The sequence below is a fragment of the Euprymna scolopes genome, chromosome 40, assembly GCF_053919585.1.
Source record: "Euprymna scolopes isolate OS-2025 chromosome 40, ASM5391958v1, whole genome shotgun sequence".
In the NCBI taxonomy this organism is placed as follows: Eukaryota; Metazoa; Mollusca; class Cephalopoda; order Sepiida; family Sepiolidae; genus Euprymna; species Euprymna scolopes.
Genome location: NC_136521.1, coordinates 18,372,004 through 18,397,350, shown reverse-complemented (window position 1 = coordinate 18,397,350; position 25,347 = coordinate 18,372,004). Strand labels below are relative to the sequence as shown.

Genomic DNA, 25,347 nt, shown 5'->3' with positions numbered 1-25,347 from the left:
AAAAGACTAGCCCACATGCGGCGAGCGACAAATGTTGAATATTTATCTTCCCGAAGTCGAGCAAATTAAATAGACAGGCGAGCTTCGCTTTTAACTCTGAGATATTACGATTTACATGTGATATAAAAAGTTTTAAAAAGTTGTGAACCGACCAACCGCTTCTCTGAAAAAAGCCTTTCGTAGACATACAGAAAAGGCGAACACTCATACACACATACATTTTCGCTTTTATATTTATAGATAGATTTGAAGTTTTGCAGTTGTTTTTCAGTGGAGTATTACTGAGATGTGCATTTGTAAGTAACGAAGGAAAGCTGATCTGATAAAATCGAAATGGTGAAACACCGTTAACACTGCTAACAAGATAAAAAGAAAACAGCTGAAGGGATAAGTAAAATTACAAAACAAAGATGGCACTTGTAGAAGTAAATAGAATTATATTTAAAAACATTATGTGTTTGTTCTTCTTCAGTTTTTACCTTTGTTGACCATTAATCTAGGTCTAAATAAACCACGTTCTTAATTATTGACAGGAGTTTAATCCAACTGTCAAGGTTCACACAGGTTTTCACAAAATGTATATGTATCCAGAGACAATACATAAATTATATATACACTAGCCGTTGCCAGTCATAAAATACGCTTAAATATTATATTTTAATTTATGCAGATTTTGTATTTATTATTACAGAGCCAATTTTCTATTAATTATTATATTGTACCTAATATATAGTAGTGATTTTAAAAGTAAAAAAAATAACTTGTGTGCCAACAGCTAGATTCAAAACTAAAACATATAGCTCTCTAGCCTTATCGATTAATGGATGACCTAAATTCATACGCATACAAAAACTGCAAGAAATAACATTGTTTTAACCTATAACTTTTAATTAGGGCATGTGCAGCAAAAAAAGCAGGGATAATCAAATTATACCAGGTTATGGTCAACATTTTTTTTTTCAATTTTGACCCTTTAGCAGCTATTTTACCATCTAAAAACCAATTTGAAAGTGTATTATGGGTACAAATAGCCTATATATATGATTTCAACTCTGTAGAACAAATATTCAAAAAGGAGTTTGGTAGAAACTTTTCACACACCGAGAAAGGTCACTTCACACACACACACATATATATATATACATACATATATATACATATATATAACATTTCCATGTGCTAGAACGTTTTTATGTTAAATTCTATGCATGTAGAAAGTATGCAAAAAAAGAATTCAGCCTAATAGTGAAATGAAACCAATCATTTAATAAGAAACAATAAAAAAAATGAATAAATAATTAATAAATGCTCGTTTTTCAAAGGAATATGCAAATTAATTAAACTTTATGAAGTTGCTTGCATATTCATTACTGAGTATATAAAGATGTTTCTTTTAATAATTTTTAAATAAAAAAAGTAGGCGTTTAATATCAATGAGAGCGAGAAACAAATTTAAATCTATAGATATAGATAATTTGCTTTATTTATATTTTTACATCTTCACAAAATGTAGATGTATCCAGAGACTCCAATATATATATATATATATATATATATATATATATATATATATATATAGTAAAGATTTAGAAGGCTATCACAATACGAGGAATGGGATATAGTCAGTGTTGATGAGAGAAGATGAAAACAAGTGGCGATTTACAAATCGATAAGTAAACACATATATGTCTATATATACATATATTTATTCAGTTGTATTAAGTATAAATGTCTTACTTGTTGTGTCTGTGACAATATCCATTATATTTCGGGAAAAAATTCCCCTTTTCAAATGGTGGATGCTACAGTTTGATTCAGAGCATGCCGGGTGGAACGAAAGGAATGGATTAAATGGCTGTGTGGAGTCTTGCAGCAAATTTAAGGAGGGGGGGGATTTAGATCTATAGCGTGTTTTAGGTTATTAGTATATGGTTGAACTTGTTAGATTTTTTTTTATTTTTGTTCTTTTTTACATGGTTTGTATTTTATTTTGTATTTTCTATATTTATTTTGTTGTCTTTTTTCTGCTGCTGCATATTATTTATTTATTTGTTTAATTTATTTACGTTGTTGCTTTTTCAGTGGAACGTGCAGTACTTAAAAATATACAAACTTATTTTCTTTTGGAGGCTCGTTTTAAAACTGTATCTACCTCAGTATTTTCTTTAATTTTCGGACATTTTTTTGTTAAAAATTATTTACTAAGTAATGTTGAGTGCGACAAAAAATAAACATAATAATAATCACTTAATAAAATATAGAAAATAACAATGTCCAAAGAAAAGCTGAACCAGTGTCCCCCCGCCTAACATACACAAGCCCATGAAAAGAAAAAACTAATACATTTTGGTTAACTGCTCTAAAATGCTACAATGTCTCAGAAATGAAACTCATTTTACGTTAAATTAATATGTGACGCAGAGTCTCCCTCCTAAATTCTTAAATAATTGATTTTTTTTTTTTGTTTTTCTTTCTACCAAGTTTTTCAGGATGTTAATATGAAATCGCCTAAAAGGGTTGAATCTCTTAGTTTGGAGGGGTGATTTAGCTGAAATAAATAAATAAATAAATAATAATAATAATAATAATAATAATAATAAGTTCATAAATAGTAAAAAAGAATCTAATTTTACAAAGATTCATTAAAATATAAGTTTAAATATGAAAAATAATTGGGAAAATGTTAGTAATTAATTTTTGAATCATAAAACACAATTTAAATGTCTTTAGAATAATATTTAAAAATACACCTACATTTGACAAATTTTCAGTCTTTTATGTGGATTTAGTCAGGGGAACATTTGTGACAAATAAACTACCCAAAAGTTTCAATAAACCAAGAATCATTTATTTTTTTAATTGTCTCGTTTTATGGCTTTCTATTAGGTTGTCCGGAAAATAATGGCCATTTCAGGAAGTCTGTTTTGAAATTGGATTTTATCATAGGATTTTTATTATATTTCAGGTAAACATCAACATGATTATTGATTTATATGTGCTCTTTAATAATTTCTTACTTTTTTCTTTCAGAAAATGTTTTATGAGCGAATGAGCCCATAATTTGGAATAGGGGAAAAGAAGACTTACGATTATTTTTCCTGCATGAGTTTAAGCTTGGTAACAATGCTTCTCAAACAACTGCAAATATCAATAGGGCATGGGGAGAAGGCATCACAAGTGATAGAACAGTACGAAGGTGGTTTCAAAGATTTCGTAGTGGTGAATAGAGCCTTAAAGATGAAGAAGGTAGAGGACGGCCATCTAATCTTGACAATGAAAATTTGAGAGCCATTATTGAGCAAAATCTACGGCAAAGTGTCAGGGAAATGTCTCGGGAACTTGGTGTTAGCAGTTCAACAGTGTCGGACCATCTGAAGCAAATTGGCAAGATGAAAAAGCTCGACAAATGGGTTCCACATGAACTCAATGAAAATCAACAAGCTCGACGTTTTAAAGTGTGTTCGATGCTCTTTTTGCGAAACATTAGTGATCCATTTCTTGACCGAATAATCACCTGTGACGAAAAGCGGATCCTTTATGATAATCGGAAACGATCAGGTCAATGGCTTGATTGTGATGAACCACCCAAACATTTTCCAAAGCCAAAGTTTCACCAACAGAAGATTATGCTGACTGTTTGGTGGTGTGCAATTGGTGTTATTCATTACAGCTTTCTGGATGCGAATCAGAGCATCACAGCAGAGGTTTACTGCAATCAACTCGAAGAAATGCATCATCATTTACAAAAATTGAGACCTGCATTAGTGAATAGGCGTGGTCCAATCATGCTCCACTATAATGCGCGGCCTCATGTTGCGAGAATGACACTGCAGAAACTCACAGAATTGGGATACGAAATTTTACCACATCCTCCTTATTCTCCAGATCATTCACCAACAGACTACCATTTTTTCAAGCATTTAGCCGCTTTTTTAAGCAACAAAACTTTCAGATCTAATGCAGAGGTTGAATCTTTTTTCAAAGATATCTTAGCATCTAAGCCAAAGAATTTTTTATCAACGAAGCATAAATGATCTAGTTGATAGATGGCAAAAATGCATGGCTGTTCAAGGATCATACTTTGACAAATTTCAATGTCTAGTGTCACCTATTTGATTAATAAATCCTTTTTCACTAAAATTGGCCATTATTTTCCGGACAACCTAATATATCCACCTCAAACAATCTTAATTTTGTTTTACAATCTGTATATGGGGAGGTGGATCTGCCTTCAGACTGAAAACGGTCGATTACTTTGACGGCCACAGGAATTCCTAAGTCTAAGTGTAAGTAATACAGACAGAATACAAAGAAGAATTGATGCCAAATGTTATTTCACACAACAGTGTGAAAATTCACAAATTGATTTATACCTCATTCAATTCAAAGTCAACCTTTTCTCATACGTTTTGCACCCCCTCTCCTCCATTGCAATATTTGCAAATGCTAGATGAGGAACTGGACAAAAGTCTACTAGATAAAACCCAACTGGACAAAAGCTGAAAGCATAAAATAAATAGTTAAAAAGATTTTAAATATTTTTATATTCTATTTTTGATTTAATTAATGTTTGATAGTATTTTTCTTGACAAAAATATTTTATTGGACTTTTAAAATATTTTTTCAAACATTGTAAATAAACTGCATTCTTCTAAAGTGTACCCAGCGAATTTATGTAAAGTTAAAAATTTTTGTTTTGTTTATTTTATAAAAATAAAATGTATTTACATCATATTTTTATCATAATTTTATGATTTTTTTTACTAATTGTTTAAAAACAGTAAGTATTTATCAGTAGTACCGACAATGGAAACTTAAGTTTGCAAAAAGTGCAAAGAGTCAGTTTTGGAATCGGAAATTAGGCTTATCTTTTTCCAATTCTGATACCGATTCCCCCAAAAGTTCCGATTTTTCGTTCCAACACTAATTATATATATATATATATATATATATATATATATATATATATATATATATATATATATATACAAAATTACATTCAACAATAAAAAACACTGTATGAAAACAACGCTAGCAAATAAATACTGGGAACTCAAGGAAAGCGGGCATTCGCCAGTAGTCGAATGGAAAATAATAAGACAAGCTACCACATGTAGGGACCTAGACGACCAATGTAGATTATGCCTTCATGAAAAATTTGCTATCCTGTATTTTAAAGAAACCCAACATCTATTAAACTGTAGAAGATAAATAGCGAACAACTGTGTTCACAGGATAAAATTTACTCTAGGATAGCAAAGGAACAGGTCAACCAGAGGTCAAATAGGCATTTGTCCGGTAAGTGCATGTTCATTGGCTGATAGGAAGGGTGCGGTGGATACTAGAAAGCTGATTGGCTAACTAAAATCTTAATAGAAGGTGCGTATATAAAAACGACAGATAACCACAAAATTTGCGCATAAGCCTGAAGAGTCCTAGAGTGGATGAGACACGGAACATTCAGTGTAGCTTAATCGCCGTATATATTTTATAACTTACTATATATATATTGTGACGGTACCACGAGCCTGTTTCTTGACGAGAACCTCCCTGTACGGTACCAAGGTTGATCGAGCAAAAACGGTACCATAATTGATCGAGCAAAAACAATTTAGAAAGAGTAACTTAACTTCTTTTGTTGAGTCGACGTTCAATTCACCCAAAGCTTTTTTTCCCTTTTATGAGGTACTGGTTTGAAGGATCGATTCTCGTAAATTCCAATCCATTTATGCTAAGGTGGATATATGTTATTCCTTTTCAGCACGGCGTGAATTCCAATCGATTAGTGCCAAGGTGGGTATATATTGTTCCTTTGTGGCACGATACGAGTCGACGAGATGTTTTTCTTTTTTTTTTTTTCACCATGCGAATCAACCGCGGTGTTTCCATTTTTCGAGCAGAATGCCCCCACACATGTTTCTGTGTCCACCGCCTTCGTCGAACTACCTTGATTCTCCCGCGTTTTTCTTGTTGGCGACAGTTGAAGGTCATTGCGTGGGTGTAGAAATCTAGGTCGCTCGGCCAGCCTCATTTTGACTCCGTCTGCTAAGGATTGGGTGTGGGAAGGGGTGTCTGCTTAATTGATATATATGAAGGGTGTGAAAATTTTTCTCTTAACACCTTCCTTCATAAGAGAAAAAAAAAGAGAATTGTTCCTCTTTTTTTTTTTATATTTATATGTATTTAAAATAAAATTACTCGTATGAGACAAGAAAATAATATTTGAGATTAAGGACACCAACTTGTGTCACTCTAAAGAAATGATGTTCGTGGAGTTTCCATCACTTTTTCCTACAGCTATTTTATGAATTTTCCCCCCGCCCCTTTTCTTCCCTTTCTGTTTCGAATCTACGTGATAAGGCGTCCGCTATTACGTTATCCTGACCCCTTACGTGTCTGATGTCTAGGTCGAATTCCTGCAATATGAGACTCCAGGAGAGTACTCGCCGGTTTTTATTTTTCATTCTATTGACGTATATCAATGGGTTGTGGTCTGTGTATAGGATAGTCGGGCCATGCACCGAGGATACATAGACTTCAAAATGAGATAAACTCATCACTAACGCCAAAGCTTCCTTCTCTATTGTGGAGTAGGATTTTTGAAACTTGCTCAGTTTCTTTGAGTAGTAACTGACTGGGTGTAGTTGATCATCCTCCCCCATTTGTAACAGTACTGCTCCTATCCCGCTATTGCTGGCATCTACCGCCACACTGAAGGGTTTGTCAAACGATGGAGCCTTTAACACTGGCTCGCTGCTTAACATTAGCTTGATCTTCTCAGCTGCTTCTTGACATTCGGGTGTCCATTGAAATCGCTTGTGCTTTTTCAACAGCTCTGTCAGTGGCGCAGTGAGACATGCAAAATTCCTGCAGAACCGGCGGTAATACCCTGCCATGCCTAGGAATCTCCTTAAACTCCTAACATTTTTTGGTATGGGATAATTCTTTATCTCTTCTACTTTGGCCTTTGCTGGGGTGATCTTCCCATGGCCAACCACATGCCCTAGATATTTGACCTCGGCCTGGCAGAACTCTGTTTTAGCTAAGTTTATGGTTAATTTGGCCGTTCTTAACCTCTTAAATACTTTTTCAATTGTTTCGATATGTTCTGCCCATGTGTCATTGTAAATGACTATGTCATCGACATATGTATCTACGTTTTTAATCCCAGCAAGGCATGTGTTCATCAGTCTTACAAATGTTGCTTGGGAATTCTTCATCCCAAATGGCATTACGCGATATTGGTATGCTCCTTCTGGGGTTACAAACGCCGATATTTGCTTGGTTCTCTCGGTTAGAGGCACTGCCCAGTATCCCTTAAGAAGGTCGCATTTGGTGATGTATTTGGCATGTCCTATCTTATCTATACAGTCGTCTATTCGTGGCATAGGGTATGCGTCGCGTTCACTCTGCGATAATCTGTACAGAATCTCACTGTTCCGTCCGGTTTATCGACCAGCACGCACGGTGATGCCCATTCACTTTGACTGGGCTCTATTATCACGTGTTCGAGCATGTAGTCTATCTCCGTTTTCATTATCTCTAATTTCTTCGGACTTATGCGATACGGATGTTGTTTAATTGGTTCGCTCTCCTTTAGCTCAACGTCGTGCACTATTGCTCTTGTGCGCGTAGGTGCGTCAGCAAATAGGTCGCTATATTCTGTTACCATTCCTTGTAACTTTTGCCCTTCTTTCGGCGGTAAGTGTGCAAGTTTGCACCCTAGGTTACTCATTATCTCCGAATTCTTTAACTTAATGGGTGGGTCCTTTTCTACAGGAAGATCTCTTTCGGGGTACTCATCACTTACAGCTTCATGGTGACACTGTGCTGTCAATATTGATTTTTCTCCCGCCCTCCTGAAATATTTTTTCATCATGTTCACATGACATACTTGAGTTTTGTTTCTACGCTTGGGGGTAGATATCTTATACTTTAGTGGGCTTATCTTTTCAGTAATTGTGTACGGTCCCTGATATTTCGACTTGAATGGTTGACCATTCAGGGGTATGAGTACTAACACTTCCTCTCCTTCTTCGAACTTTCTATCTACTGCCTTTTTATCGTATGTGGTCTTCATGACCCTCTGACTACTTTCTAGGTGGGTCTTAGCTAACTTCCGTGTTTCGGCTAAGGTTTGTCGCATTTTAGTGACGTAATCCGTCATGTTATTTGGCAAGGGTTCATCGCTGACCCATTTCTCTTTTATCATTTTTAATGGTCCTCGTACCTGATGACCGAAGACTAGATCGAAGGGACTGAACCCCAACGAGTCTTGGACGGCTTCTCGAGCTGCGAAAAGCACAAATGGGATCCCCTGATCCCATTCGGCATCGTGTTCCATACAATAGCCCCTGAGCATGGTTTTCAGGGTGGCGTGGAAGCGTTCCAGAGCCCCCTGCGATTGAGGGTGATAAGCGCTGGATTTTATGTGGGTGATTCCCAGTTGCTCCGTAGCCTGCTCGAATGGCCTCGACGTAAAATTAGATCCTTGGTCTGTCTGTATGGTTCTGGGTAGCCCCATTTTAGTGAAAAAGTTTATCAGGACATCTACCACCTTTTTCGTTGCGCAGTGGGATCGCCTCTGGAAACCTTGTGGGCGCGCACATTATAGTTAATATAAATTTGTGTCCTGTTTTGGTTTTGGGTAGCGGTCCTACACAGTCCACTATTACCCTACTAAACAGTTCTTCCACTGCCGGTATAGGTTGGAGTGGGGCCGGGGGAATATTCTGGTTGGGTTTTCCAGTCTTTTGGCACGTCCCACAAGTTCTACAGAACGTTTTGACATCTCCCATGATTCCTGGCCAGTAGAAATGTCTGGTCAACTTTTCTAGGGTCTTGTTGACACCTAGGTGGCCCGCCAGTGGTATCTCATGTGCCACTTTCATGATATCCTCTCGATACATGTCGGGTACCATTACTTGTTCCCGCACAGTATCTCCCGACTCTCCCTTTGTCTTGGGGGCATTCCATTTCCTCATTAGTACGCCCCTATTGAGGAAATATTGACTTTTTGATTTGTTAGGATATTCTTCTCCAACCCGACAGAATAAGGGTTTTAGGTCGCCGTCATTCTGTTGCTCCTTGATCAGCACTTGTCGTGGCACGGGTAAACAAGGTTGGGGTGTTACCACCGGTCTCGGTTGCTTTTCCCCTGACGGCTTGTCTTCTACATTTCCCCTCTCTATCGCTCTACTTCTTGTGGTCACCCCTATGGGTTTCCCGTCTTGATATTTCGCGATGTCATTTCCTAGTATCATGGCTACCCCTGTCATTGGTAATTCGTCAATTACGCCTACAGTTATTTCTCCTGAGCCCCAATCCGACACTAAGTGGACTTTAAATAGTGGAATCGTTATGGGTCTGTTTCCTATGCCCCTTATCGTGGTTGCTCTACCTGCGGCTCTTGTCGCTTCTTTAGGCATGCATCCTCTTTTCACTAGGGATTGGGATGCTCCCGTGTCCCTGAGAATGTTAATGGGTTCCCCTTGACCTTCCTTATCTCGCGCGATATATCCTTTCGATATGAAGGGTTCGTACGTTTCATCTATTCCCTGAGATATCGCCCCTTGTGGTTTGGCTGGGGTATTCCGATTCATCTCCGTGAATCTTTTCGCCTGACACTTCGCAGCTACATGACCTGGCTTCCCACAGTTGAAGCATACTATAGGTCTCGCTTCCCGTCCCAGTACTGGTCGGTTGGTTGTGTTGAGGGGATTTCTGATGGGTACTCATGGATTTTCGTACAGTGTCTTTACTGCACAATGTTCCCTGACCTGTGACTGCATGGGTCCCTGTAGTTTTGCCCTGCTTCTCTTGTGAGTCAATGTGTATTCGTCGGCTGCCGTGGCTATATCGATTGCTGTTTCAGCCTTTTTGTCGGTCAGGTGTATCCTCATGTCATCGGGTATGCAGTTTTGAAATTCCTCAATTAACATGAGTTGTTTCAATTTGTTGAAGTTACCCTCTATGTTTTTGGCATTGCACCACCGATCAAAATAATTCTCTTTGAGTTTAACAAACTCTACGTAGGTTTGTCCCTCGCTTTTCTTTGAGTTTCTGAACTTCTGTTGATAAGCTTGTAGGACGAGTTCATAACTTTTAAGAATTGCTTCTTTTACTACCTCGTAATCGGCACAGTCTTCCGCTGGAAGTGCCGCATATGTCTTTTGGGCCTTACCGCTTAATGCCGTTTGTAACAGCATTGCCCAACACTCTTGTGGCCAGCCCATATTTAGGGCGGTTCTCTCGAAGTGCGCAAAGTAATCATCCGCCTCCTTTTCTACAAATTTTGGGACCAATCGCACTTGTTTAGTTATGTCGAATCTGTTTTGTCTGACTTGCTGTGGCTGGTGAGCTATACTTAATTCGCTCATCCTAATCTCTTGCTCGATTCGAGCTTTTTCTACCTCGGCTTTCGCCATTATTCTGGCTTTCTCTAGTTCGACCTGATCAGGAGTCATGGTCGTTTTCTCCGCCGGTAAATCTTCCAGCACTTCTTCATCGAAGCGGTCATTGTCTACCATGTGCTCAGCTATTATTCTCATTAACTGGCTTTTCCTCATAGCTCCCCTAACCCCTAGGTCTAATTTCTTTCCTATTACTATTAGATCATCTTTTTTTAATCTATATAATTTATCTGGGGATGGATTTTTAAGGAATTCGTCAGTGTCCATCATTTTGCCTTACCGTCCGTGTATAATGCACAAGTACGTTCACGAGGATTTTTTTTTTTTTTTATTCAAGCAAGGAAATTACACTTGCTTGGTGTATAACTGATCTCCGGAGAGCCCCCATGTGACGGTACCACGAGCCTGTTTCTTGACGAGAACCTCCCTGTACGGTACCAAGGTTGGAATTCTCAGAGAAAATCCCAAGGCCGGGCACGCGTTTTAAGAAAAAGAAAAGTTTGACGGGTACCGACTGCAAATTATGCGGTCTCTATGGTACAGTGTCCAGGTTCAGACCAGAATCGTCGTGGAATATACTCGAGGCAATGTAAGGCAAACAAAAGAGACACAAGTCGACACGGGTATGAGAGTTATTAAATCAACAATTTATTTAAACAAATTGAACTGGGTAAAATGTAACTACGAAAACAGAACATGCAACTGAAATCATAACTGAAATAACATGAAAAAAAAAGAATAAAAGAATATATACATGCAGACAATGATTTGGGACAAGGAGAGGGGGGGGTGAGTGATATTTCGATTGTCTTAGGAAGGTTCTTTTTGTTCTCTTCGATGAGAATCAACGAGATATGAGTGATACTCAGAGGGGGGGGGGTCACACTGAAAGTCTCAAGATATAGAGATAGTTTTTCCCTCTTTCCTCTACTTTTTTTTTATTTTCTTTTCTTTCCCCCTTTTTTTTTTCTTCTTCCTTTTTTTCTTTTTTTTTTTATAGTCAATGATATGTTACTTATGGGCCGATCAACAGGGGGGGGATTCAGCATTTAGGAAAAAAACCTTAGTTCGAGGGTTGCTTTTCTTTTCCCCATTTTTTTTCTTTTTCTTTTTCCTTTTTTTCATGGGGCATTCAACAGTTCACATAATTGATCGAGCAAAAACAATTTAGAAAGAGTTACTTAACTTCTTTTGTTGAGTCGACGTTCAATTCACCCGAAGCTTTTTTTCCCTTTTATGAGGTGCTGGTTTGAAGGATCGATTCTCGTAAATTCCAATCCATTTATGCTAAGGTGGATATATGTTATTCCTTTTCAGCACGGCGTGAATTCCAATCGATTAGTGCCAAGGTGGGTATATATTGTTCCTTTGTGGCACGATACGAATCGACGAGATGTTTTTCTTTTTTTTTTTTTTCACCATGCGAATCAACCGCAGTGTTTCCATTTTTCGAGCAGAATGCCCCCACACATGTTTCTGTGTCCACCGCCTTCGTCGAACTACCTTGATTCTCCCGCGTTTTTCTTGTTGGCGACAGTTGAAGGTCATTGCGTGGGTGTAGAAATCTAGGTCGCTCGGCCAGCCTCATTTTTTACTCCGTCTGCTAAGGATTGGGTGTGGGAAGGGGTGTCTGCTTAATTGATATATATGAAGGGTGTGAAAATGTTTCTCTTAACAATATATATATATATATATATATATATATATATATATATATATATATATATATAAATAAAATGAACTCATTTTTTCCCGTCTAATTTTGACATTCATAGGATTAAAAATCAAGATATTTCATGCAAATATAATATGCACAAACGTCAGAACAATATCTGAGGTATGTTATAGGCTTATTATTTCTCAAATTCCTCGATAATCTTAGATTTCTATACTTTTTCTGCTGAAAAGTCACGGCCAAAATCGGTTAAGATCAATGGAAGTGGTAAAATATTTTCTCTCTAATAAATTCCTCCTCCCCCTGCCACCACTTAACACCGTTTGGGGATCGTTCACAAGGAACAGTTGAGAAGAGAACACCGGTTTGGCTTCGTAGTTCTTTCATGTGAAGTTATTTAAAATCACTAAACTAAGCTGCAGTGCTCTGTGGCGTAGTGGTTAGCGTGCTGGACAATTCACATTATATTTTCACGTTCGCGCCGACCTACCGTAGTCGTTTTTTTTTTTTTTTTTTTTTTTTTTCCTAAACAACTGGAATGGACTTTTCTTGGTGGCTGAACTGTTAACGTTGCAGATGTTTTTTTTTGTTTTTTTTTCACACTTTATTTTCCTACTTTTACTCATGACTTCGGGTTTGATCCTTCCTACTTACCTACCATAACATTTTTTAAAATCCCCCCCCCCCGTCCCGGAAACAAACACTCGGGCAACGCCGGGTACCCCCGCTAGTATATATATATAGTAAGTTATAAAATATATATATATATATATATATATATATTAAAACATCAGCAGAAGGAAAAGAATTTTAAAAAAAGTAAAAAATGAAGAGGAAACGAGTCCTTTCCATTAATGAAATAACTTAATCTCCTAGCCTTACCTTGCATAAGCGGATAGCATTTCCATATGTTCCTGATCGCGTAAAAAAATTTATTGCCTGTTTTATGACCCCTTGTGTCTCATACTGACGAGCAAGTTGGTAGCATGCAGCTCGATCACCAGTTTCATTGCAGATTTCACCAGCCTAAAACGAAATTGAAAAAATACATTTTAAAACCTTCATTTCTTTTATGGCAGAAATCTTTTATTTCTGATGACCATGTGAATAAACATTGAAATAATCAAGTTAAACAATGATTTTTTGGAATTCTTGGTTTCAGAGTCTTTCTGCAAAACTGACAATTTTGCTCAGCCATTTGAGTTTACCTTAATAATTTATCATCACATTCATAACTTATTAATTATACACCAACTATGTATCTGTGGTACTATTGACATACCCTCTTCCCTAAACGTAATAGAAAGTAAGATAAAATAGGAAAAAATATAACCAAAAGAGGAAATAAGTCAGTAAACAAATGTATAGAAAGTAAGGTCAGTAGGAAGACAATAGGAGAAGTGGTTCATCAAGGAATACAAAGGCCATCTGAAATAGGATAGTTAATCAAGATGTGGCAGACAAAAGACGGAGATCAATATATTTAGAGTTAGTTTACAGACAGTTTTAGGGTGGGAATGGGTTTTGCAGCAGTAAATAATGGTTAGAGACAGTTTCTTGAGTTTTCAACAATTGCGGACAGTTTCCATTTAAGAGCAGCTGAACGCAGGTTGTCACTCAGAGTAGCTCGGAACGAACTGATGTCAACTAACGAACACGGCCTTGATTGACAGAAGATGAAGATGCTGATGTTAGCATTTAGAAAGTTGATGGTGACACACACACACACATCCATCCAAAGTACAACTGATATATACAAAATGTGTCAGAGTCTTTTCTTTGAGTTGTGAGTTATTTTTTATACTTATGAGCCACTGTATTCCTTCCTCGGCAGTTACAAATGTGAGGGATGACAAGATGGTAAAAAAAGAAAAGATAAAAGACAAAACCAGAGAAACAGTGTTGGGGTTGGCGATTATTATCGAGCAAAGAAGTGTGTGGGCATACATATCCAAGCCAGATCAACTAATGTTAATTGTGCTTCGTCAGAAACTCAGTATTGGTGGGATCACAGATGTCTTATGTGCTTGCTGTCGCAGGTGATTCAGTAATTTACAGTGTAACCGCTTGCGTCAACTCTATAAAAAATTTGGATGTATGAGGCATTAATGAACATTTTGTTGGTTTTGTTTTACAGTATATCTTTTATTTAATGCTGAATTCGGTCATTTTGGTAAAATTTTCATACTTCAAGTTTTTTATATCTCAAATATTTATTCATGGTGTTTGGTCTGATTGTTTTGTTTTATGGCATATCAACTTTTTGGGGTTATTTAATGCTGAATCCAGTTATTTTGATAAAAGTTTTTATGCTTCAAGTTGTTTATATTTTTAAATCACTAATTGACCATCAGCCATTGCTTTCCACCATATTTTCAGGATAAATTATTAGTTATTAGTCAGCATTGGAATAAGTTATAAGTTGATGTAGGTTTTATGTTGTAGGGTTTGATGTAACAAGCTGATTGATCAGATCAAGCCTCTCTAACCATCCATTTAGCTCAGATAAGGACCAAAGTGGAGTGTTGCTTTCCAGGTTATGGACAGACTACTCAGTTACCAGGATCCTATCATTAAGTGTCATGAGGTGCCAACCATTGAAAACTGCCGACCCCAATCGTAGAGAAAAAAAAAAATGGAGGGAAAGAAAAAGAGAAAAAAATTGTTTTTAGTTTTGCAGAACATGACTGAGTTTTACAAAGAGAAAGAAAAAAAAAAACAATAACATCAATGTTTGGTGCATATTAAATCAAGAAGTCGGTATTTTCAGACAACCTGATCTAGTAGCACCTGTAGTTGGTCAAGGAAGACGAAGCTTGAGTTTGTAAAATGTAATGTGACTGCATGCAATTGATTCTAACATGTCAACCCTTTCGATCAGACTATGTGATGAATAGGCATAAGATATTGCCTGGTATTATTCATTCCAGACACAGTGCATATCGTATTGTTGCCACATCTGGACTGGTGCATCTACCACTAATCTCTCACTCTTAGGAAAAGAGTTTCAAATCTAATTTGTCCAGCAGTGTTGGCCAGGCTTTAACCTCCCCATTATTTTGAGATGATATCTTATTTTGCATAAATTTAAGCCTAGTTAAATCTCCAGAGGCAAATTCAAGTGGCAAGCTGTAATATAGTCGCCATGGCTGATGGTTAAATGTGTTTTTAGGTCTTTTTGATTTCTCAAAAATCAAGCTTTGTCATTTCTCGATTTATACACTTGTTGGCGATAATAAAAACAAACACAGCTGGTTATAAAAATATTTTTCTTTATTCAAAATATAATCTTTCAGTTTTTGAATGGCAGTTTTGACAAGTGTGATAGCATGTGTGGTGGTGGGGGGGGGAAGAATACGTTGCTTTGCTCCCCGCCTCTCGGGGTTGCTCTCCCATCTCTTTTATTGGCCCAGATGACATCAACATTTCAATCATATATTGTGTTGAAATGTGGGTCAAACTCGATGACCCAATCTTTGTGTATTTTATGTGCTACAATTTGACCTTCTTTGACATCATCTCCCAGACCTTTGCATCCAGATTTGTGACCGACTTTTGTTTGATGTCACTGCAGAGGATCAGGGTTATTCAACACACATAAGTACTATCCTATTTCCACTAAAGAAAAAAATGTACTGTTGTCTAAGTTTCTTACAATTTTTTAGTATCCATGATTCCAAAGTCTTGCCAGATTAACCATTTTGCAGAATTCCTAACAAACTAGTTATACAACAACCATGTACCTAAACCACCAGGCATTGCTAGAAACTTAAACAAGCATGAAATATAATTCAATTTCTTCTTTGATAGAAATCAACCAATGTTTATGTTTAACTACTCTAATTTTTCTGTGACGTCCTTGTCGATGTTAGAAGCATTCACAAAGTCAAAATGCCTTCTTCAATGCATGGTGTCAGCCATGTCTCCAAAACAGGTGTCAGGTGGCCTGTGAAACAACACTGCGATAACTGGTAAAGGTGGCACTTGGGTAGGATTTGATTATTTAAGAGAACGACTCAACAAGAACTTGTTTACATTAGACTTGAAAATGACCATGTTATAGTCAGCTGAGAAGCAACCCTGTGGTATTGTGTTCCATAGGCAGGTAGTTCTAGGAAAGAAACTTTGCTCATGGAATTTTCATTTAGGTTTAGGCACAGATAGAGGATAAAGGAAATTGCTGACAGTGGTTGTAGCTACAGGAGTGTTTGTTGCAAATGTTTTACATAGGAGGGCCACAGATTTAAGCTCAGTCGAGCATGTGCCATGAAAATATCGATAGAGTAGGGATATACATCTCTTCTGTGAGAAAGAGGGAGTAGGAAAGAGAAAAGGACAACTTCCACTAGATTTCGAAAATGATTTTGTACTGTGTCAAGGAAGGAAAGGATGCACTAGGTACCTAATTCCCAGATGTGGCAACAATACTACATGTTAGGATGTATATATTATTATGCATCTTTTATACAGACAGAATTGTATCAAGAAAGAGATACCTTCTAGAGCGATAGAATGATCCAACTATTTTTCCAGTGATCTTCACAATGGATTCGATGTAAGTCTTCTATTTCAGGTTAGGAGCAAAGGTCAAACCCAGAATCATGAATAAAAAGGAAACTTCCTTAAGACCAGATTGAAAGTAAATCTAAAGTCATTTTTTACTCTCCATTTTAAAAGAAAGATGTTACACAATTTTTTAATTTTTTTGTTATGCATATTATGCAATTATTAAATCATTTCTTTCTGATAGGTTCATAAGAGTAGTAGTTGAGGGGCAAAAATCAGAAGCTCACAGTATTAATGCCGGTGTCCCTCAGGGGTTCATCCTGGGCCCAACTCTTTTCCTGATCTACATTAATGATCTTCCAAATCACATCCTTACATCATTTGTAGACATTTATGCTGACGACACTACCATTTATGGTACCACATCTAAGACAGTAAATGACCAAGTTCTCTCCAATTCTCTCTCCTCTGATCTTGAGCACGTAGTACAATGGGGAAAGGAGTGGCTGGTTACTTTTAATGCATCTAAAACCAAGCTTCTCTCTTTACATCATCAACATTCTGATCCACATCTGGCATCAATTGAAATGAATGGCTCTCTTCTTCAGGAGGCCTCAAGTTTTGACAAGCTTCTGGGCTTGACCATTACTCCTGATCTTAAATGGAACACGTACACCAAATCTGTTGCCAAGGCCGCTGGAAAAATGGTGGGATCTTTCTATCGATCTGGTAGATATCTCACTGCTGATGCTATTCTCTATCTATATAAGAGCCAGGTACGTCCAAGGATGGGATACTGTTGCCACATCTGGGCAGGAGCTGCTAGAAAGGACTTGTCCTGCCTTGATAGAGTTCAAAATAGACTTCGTAGCCTCGTAGGAGATGTCCTTTTCTCTTCCTTGCAACCTCTATCTCACAGAAGAGATGTTGCGAGTTTGTCTCTGATGTATCGTTATTTTCATGGAAAGTGTTTGACTGAGCTTCAGTCTATGGTCCCCCCTCGCCAAACTTTCACAAGAAACACCCGTCTAGCTGTAAGCACTATCAATAATTTCCCCCACTCTTTATCTGTGCCTAAACCTAAACGTAGATTCCATGAACAAAGCTTCTTTCTTGGAACCGCACGCCTGTGGAATTGTCTTCCGTTTTCCTGCTTTCCGGCTGACTTCAATATGGTTGTCTTCAAGTCTAACGTAAATAAGTTCTTTATGAGCCGTTCCATATAAGTTATCAAATTTACCAAATTTTCATTACTAATGATTACTATATTGTCCAATTTCTACTGTACACTCTTCAACCCTTATCCTTGAGTGGCCTCTTGGCCTTGATAATGTGGTGATGCCTATGTAAAAAAAAAAAAAAAAAAATTACCCAGGCAACGCCTGGTACCTTGCTAGTCACAAGTAAAATAATTAAATAAGCTAAATAAATAGTGTCATGGTGAAAATTTTAAAATCAGTAAAACATCAAACAAATGATAGTAAAAAACATTTTTTTCTAAAAATCCTATGAATTAAAGAAACTCTTACCTTATCTATTTCTCCGAGAAAGCAAAACACCCGTACAAGTGACAAGTAATCCTGAGCAATTTCGTAATATTTCACTGTTTGTTTGAAATCTCCAATGCTTTCCAAATATTGGGCATACCACTTATACAAGGCCCTGAAAACAACAGAAAATCACAAATGATTTGAATTAAAATTTCAAGAAAATGAAAAATTATATTGAAATGTCGGAGGTTTTTGGTCTTGATACTTCAAGTTTCATACACACTATTGGATAGATGATAGGCACTTGCAGGAAAAAAGACGGACAGACTGATTTTAAGTTTCAGTACAGTTCCCTATCTATCTTCCGCAGCAACACCATGTCTATTATGATGTCATTTGAAATTTCTCGTGCATAATTCTTATCTCTATGTGACGTTATTATTTTTTTTTTTTTAGTTTTAGTCCCACCGGCCATTAACTCTTTTCCTCAAGTGGCTTCATGGCCTTAATAAGCAGTGATCCCCCCACCTACTTAACAAAAGACAAACCAAAACAAGTTCTCACTTACTTTATTTTGCCCTTTAGTCCTCATATTCCATGAGAAATGTTTCTGACAAAGGGGGAAAATTGCCATTTTCATTTTTGACCTTGAAGCATTTTCTTTTTTGTAGCTCTTTACATCAAGTGGCTTTATGCCTTGTCTGGATCAATTTCCATAAAAAAACTCTTTCTCTCCCTTTACTTTAATTTATGGCATGCAGTTTTGGTCTTGGTAGAGTTATTTTAGATAACAATGGTATTTTTGGAAACTTACCAAGAACCACACCAACAATTAATATGAATGATAAAATGGGGGTTATGAATGGTAAATACTAGGGATATATGCAGTGTATGTACATATTAAAATATAAAGAAATAAAGCATTGTAAAATATTAGGGTCACCAGTTAGCAAGTGCTAACTAAAATATGTACAGAATTTTGTAACTAAAACATAAAGGACAACATGATTAAATAACAAAACACTTCTATAAGTTTACAGATAAAAGTTATTTTTAGTTAGGAAATGTTCATTTGAGAAAGTTTATGCAAATTCGTGCTTTTAGCAGGGAAATATTCAGTGAATAAGCAGACACAAGGGCTAGGAATGTGTATGTGACACAAGGGCTAGGGATGTCTATATATTTGTTATTGTGAACATGTATGCTTGAGTAATATGGCAGTGTGACACTGAGCGTGTGACTTGCCTACATTCTGCTAGCGTGTAGAAAATGTGCGCATAAGATGATAGAGCTTGTATGTTCCTTTTCTTTTTGCCTTCCCAACCAAAGCCACAGAGTCAGGAATTGAGGTGTTGAACATTTGTTCTTGGTTCTTTTCCAATGTTAATCTGCTTTTTACCTATCTATTTCCCCATTTTTATAGGATTTCTAATCTTATATTGACCTATTCCATTTTGGATTTAAATCAAGCAGGGTTCATTCGCATTTGCCAAAAATTCTGAATTAGTGACAATATATGAAAACTTTACTTGGTTTTGAAAGTGAAGAGGAGAGTGTATCTAAACAAACCAGAGAAAGAAAGAGGATGGTTATTCAAGCCAGTCACTATTTGACATTTATCAGATCTTCACAGATCATTTATTGAAATGAAAATAGACTCAATAGAAAATGAGGGATCAATTAATTACTTGTAATACAAAAATGATGGGCAATTATTTGCTGTAATGTTGCATACTAGTGTTTAAGTTAGTGTTTTTTGATCTCATGATGAAATAATGATAGGGATCATTTTAATACCTTATCCCCCATTGAAGTTGTTAGTTTTAATGAAATTTGCAAGTTTAAAATTTTTTAAAATAATTTAAATATTTAAAAAAAAAAAAAAGAAGAAAAACAAAAACACAAAATCTACAATTATTGAAAAACAAGCGATCAATTTGATGTCTTTAAACTATAAGAAACTGATTCCTGATCTAATGATTATGATTTCAATTAAAACTGCCATAAAATGACAAATTAATTAATTATTTTTAATACAGCAATGATCCTCAATTGTTTGCCATAAGGTTGAATACTGTTGTTTAACTCTTATAAAAATGGTAGCAGGAAGATTGAATTTACTTTTTCACTGTGATAATAACACCATATTATTTGTTTTTACTGTTCTGTCCACTCCTATTTCACTCCCGAATACAGTCCAATGAAGCTGAAATATTACAAAATTCTCATAGTGTTTTAATACACATGGTTTAAATTTCTTATAAATCTAATAAATGTATTTGAAGTTTTCATCGGTTAGTAAGAGGTAGGGGGGCACATATTTTGCACATAGACAGTAACATAGATTCAGAACTGTTTAGATTGTTTTCTCGTGATATAAATTTCATCAAAATAGTATATATAAATTGTATATATTTGTAGCTTTAAAGAAGATTTAGCCTCATAGTCCCTTTAGGTTAGAAGGAAACTAGGAGACTTGAGACCACTTCCATTGTTGTCCCCAGAAAAATTTATATGTATGACTTAAATTTCACAAAAATAGGATATATTTGAAGTTTTAAGGAGAATGGGGTTATGCTCTCATACTCCCTAAGAGATTTGGGAACAGTTCCATCGTTTTTACTGGTAAATTTTTTGTGAGAATACACTTTTAGATTTTATATATATATATTCTCTAACCTTCCTTTCTATAGGAAACACACAAACACACATATACATTGAGTTATATATATATATATAGAAGATAGTCGACACAACTATAGTTTATTGAGGTAAAAGCCATTGACATGTGACTTTCCAGTTCATATGACTGCAATCTGCTAGACTTCTTTACGTGAAACAGAGAGGAATAAGACACAAAGTTGTAGTGATTAGGTCATAAACTGGATAAATCTCATTTTTTTTCAAATATCATCCGTCGTATTCTAAAGAACAAGTAAAGAAGGAAAATTCATCAGCATTTAAAGTATGAATTTCAAACAATAAAACTACAATTATTTTTTCAAATATTGTCCGCACTCTGCATATGTTGTCTGTGTTGTGTGCATGAGTGGAAATATTGTTGTGTGTTGACATGTACACACACAGTGCAGTCTGCAGGCTAAAGTACTGAGCGATGGGTGTAGACTTGTCAAAACTGATGTCACCAGAGATGAATAGGTCAAGTAGTTGACCTCAAAGCTGCGAGAGTTAAACACTTGCGAGAGAACAGGTCAATATAAACAAGCGAGGCGGAAGAGAAGCAAGTCAGTAAAAAAAGTGACAGTAGCCACGAATCGTTGCTGAAATCTGCCAACCTCCTTTTCTCTCCCCTCTTGTATACCGATTGAAGCATGCAACGCGAAGCAAGAAATAAAATAATATTTTATATTTTTCTAACAAACGATTTTGTCGTTGTGAGTCTTTTTCTTGGTTGATGAGAAAATACTATTTGTTCACCCCCCCCTTACATCACAATATGAAGAGAAAGAGTAAAAAAGATCACACTGACTTATCCTTGCTCTTCTGAATGTATTCCAGCAAATGTGTTGGATTGCCATACAGCATCCGAGGCACTTCATAGACATGCGTTTCTGCTTTCTTGTAGCTACAAAAGAAAATAACAAAACAAAAATGATAGAATTTATTATGTTTCAGAATTTTTTAGATGAGGATTGATAATTCAGATTATTTGGATTATTCAGACTATGGTTCTCATCTTGAGTGTCATTTTCACAATGTTTCAACCGATGTAACCATAGACCTTCTTCAGGTGTAACTTGTTGCACTCAAGTATCTTCTGTAAGGACCCATGAAGTGACAGATAAAGTACTAAATAAAATTCCATTCTAAGTGATAATCTTAAGTAAAAAAAAAAACAAAACAAAAAATTATTTCAAACTAAAGTGTAATTGATGAATCAAATCTGTTAAACAAACCATCTTTTGACCACAGATGATGGAGTTCACATGCTCATGCCAGATATTCCAGTCCTGCATGACTGCTTCCAGATCTTACTTCAAACATTGGCATTTTTTGCAATGACATCAGAGTATATGAGCCACAGAACAATGGCCTGATCACATCTTGCTTTGATAAATAGGTTTGCCATAGATTTGTTGCTTGGTCAGATCAGACTCTTATGAGAAGGCGGGTATATGTATCATTCAGGTGCATTTCCAAATTTTTGGAAAGTGTCCATATTTCCAAACCATAGAGGAGAATGGGCTGTATTATAGATTCAAAAATTTCAATTTGATGTTTTGCTGAGATGCAATGTCCATATTTTGTTCAAATCATTAGAAACAGACCATGCCATCCCTTTTCTAATGTTGAAATCTTTGAATGAAGATGCGATAAAGGATCCTACGTATTTATAATCATCGACCTGTTTTAGTAGCGTTTGATTCAATGTTTTGATATTGTGATATCAGTTAGAATAAGAGCATTTGTCCATATTTTCAGTTTTTGTCTCATTGAGGTACAAATCAACACAGTTAAAAGCTTGCTCAAGAGACTGAACAGCTGGATGATGCAAGCTTGAGGTTTTATTTGATACTGCTTTGTATGGATCATGTGTACAGACATGCGCACGATGAAGCATAAATTAGCATGAATTAAGAGGAAAGAGGTGTCACCTTGGAGTATGCCTACGGATCGAAAATGGTTCAATCTTGCCATCAGGTGTCAATATGGTTAATGATTTCTTTAACCCTAATTCTTTAATGGCCCGGAACTTGATAAATGTTAACTCATTAACGGAACACAAATTATTGCTTCCAAATTAGTGTAGCATAGTTTGTAATTTCAATGAAACTAAATGAAAACTAAATTTTTAATGGCTGCGTTTATTGAGCCTTTCATTTCGAAATGAAAGAGGATGAAAGTGATAGACGAAAGTTTAGTAATAGAGGAGTTTATTTGTAAATTTTTGCTGATTAGAACAATTAAAATGGAAGTATTTTCAAGCATAACTCAATCCCAAAATTGAGGAATATTTTGTGTGATTCAAATATATAAGAATAAAAACCTAATATAATAATAGATACACTTCAAACCACACTGATAAATTCATTAATAAAGGTTTTGGTCAGCCCTAAGTCTGGCTTCATTAGTCAAATCTATTGCTGTCAAATAGGTGTGGGATAGTTGGTGCTTATACATCTAAAAGCAAAGGTAAAAATCGCATTCCAAATAAAAACTTTGATATACTTATGATGTGCTTTTAATAAGTTTCCAGACTTATTTTGTACAGGCATTTAAAATTGTCATAGACTCTTGAAAATTCAGTCTGTTATTGCTATATGTCTTATGAGATAATTGTTGAAATGAAAGAGGATATGACGAGGGTCATTGACACGCTCACACAAAAGGACTTCCATGTGGCCTTCCAGAAGTTGTTGGAACAGTACACCAAGTGCATTTCAGCCAGAGGAGATTACTTCAAAGGGAACTAGAGTTTCATGTGTGTACTATCAATAAAAGTGTGCATACGAAAAAAGTCTAGAAACTTATTGAAGACACCTCATATGCATCAGATAAAAATAGGTATCTACACCAAAAATTAAGAAAAATTACCAAATAAAAATTTTAACTAAAGTAATCCATTTTATCGTATTTTGCTGATCTGCCATTCTTTATTTCTAGGTAAATTAACAGACTGACTTATCTCCCCCTGCTTTATGGGTATTACCACTCTTATCAATGGCAAATCAGCAAATGGGAAAAAACTGATTTTTTATTTCTAATTAAAAATCTATTCGATAATCTTCTGCAATATTTGGTGTAGATATTTGCTTTTGCCTGATACATATACCAAAGAGTTTTTCTGTTAATTTCTTTGGAATTCCGATTTTCACTTGTACCCATAAGAACCGGATATTTAGTAATTGTTTTTAGTGAAAAAAACAAACAAATACTAACTTTTCAATGGCAGCATTTATTGATCCTTTTGCCTCCAAATGTTTTGCAAAACTGTGATACGTGCTTCTCAGGTGGACACGATCATACAACTCTGCAACTTCCAATGCCTGAAATGTGCAAAAAAATAAGAACATTATTATCAAACAAATTGTGCTTGTCTGATGTTGCCTAGGACTTGCATATTTTTAGTTTTGTTTTGCAGTTTTTTGTTTCGTTTGTTTTAACTTTGGAATTCATTTTTGGTTGAATTTCACTAAATTATTTCCTTTTTTTAATAAGATTTTAAAAATTAAATTAAATGAGGACAGCATCATTTTTTCATTAAATTATTAATTTAATCAGGATTTGGGGTAATAATAAAGGTTGACACTGTAAAAAGTTTTTCAAAATCTTTTAATAAAATTTATGTATAGGATACACACACATATATATATAAAATTAATGTATATATATATATATATATATATATATATATATATATATATATAAATGTATATATGAAATTAATGTATATATATATAAATATATAAAATTTATGTATATATATATATATATATATAAATGTATATATAAATATATAAAATTAATGTATATATATATATATAAATATATAAAATTAATATAAAAATTAATGTATATATATAGATATATAAAATTAATATAAAAATTAATGTATATATATAGATATATAAAATTAATATAAAAATTAATGTATATATATAGATATATAAAATTAATATATATATATATATATATATATATACATATAATATTAATGTATATATATATATAAATATATAAAATTAATATAAAAAATTAATGTATATATATATATATATATAAAATTAATATATATATATATATACATATAATATTAATGTATATGTATGTATGTATGTATGTATATATATATATATATATATATATATAAAAGTGAACGTGTCTGTCTGTCTGTCTGTCTGTCTGTCTGCCTGTGTACATTTCCCTACGCAATAACTCTGTCAATTTTTAGTCTATAGACTCGAAATTTGAAATACCGGGTACTGAGATTTGGGAAAATCGATGTGACGGGTGTCAGCCCGAAATTTGGCTGTTAAGGGGTCAAATTTCAACGATTTGACCTTTAAGAACTCTACCAAACTCCTCCGACAATTTTGGGTCTAGACACTTGAAATTTTAGATATAGGTTCCTTGAACCTGGATCTAACTTAATAAAGTGATTTGAGCCCGAAACTATAAATTTTAAGGGGTCATAATATGGGTCAAATTAAAAAAAAATTTACTCTTTTTTTTTTTTTTGCTCAGCATACACCTCCAAACACCCGGGCAACGCCGGGCTGAAATGCTAGTATATATAAAAAAA

At 35.3% G+C, this 25,347-nt stretch overlaps 1 protein-coding gene across 4 annotated transcripts in view; it reads right to left on the bottom strand.

Annotated features, from left to right (window-relative positions):
• The window catches only part of LOC145265396 (intraflagellar transport protein 140 homolog), a 159,238-nt gene that overhangs the window by 35,215 nt on the left and 98,676 nt on the right, over positions 1-25,347 (bottom strand). For all 4 annotated transcript variants that reach the window (XM_080121217.1, XM_080121214.1, XM_080121215.1 and 1 more), the window contains exons 22-25: positions 23,985-24,091; positions 21,574-21,669; positions 18,123-18,255; positions 12,970-13,113 (exon numbers count right to left, since the gene is read on the bottom strand). In XM_080121217.1, coding sequence (XP_079977343.1) covers positions 12,970-13,113; positions 18,123-18,255; positions 21,574-21,669; positions 23,985-24,091 — 480 coding nt within the window. The remainder of the gene's footprint in view (positions 1-12,969; positions 13,114-18,122; positions 18,256-21,573; positions 21,670-23,984; positions 24,092-25,347) is intronic.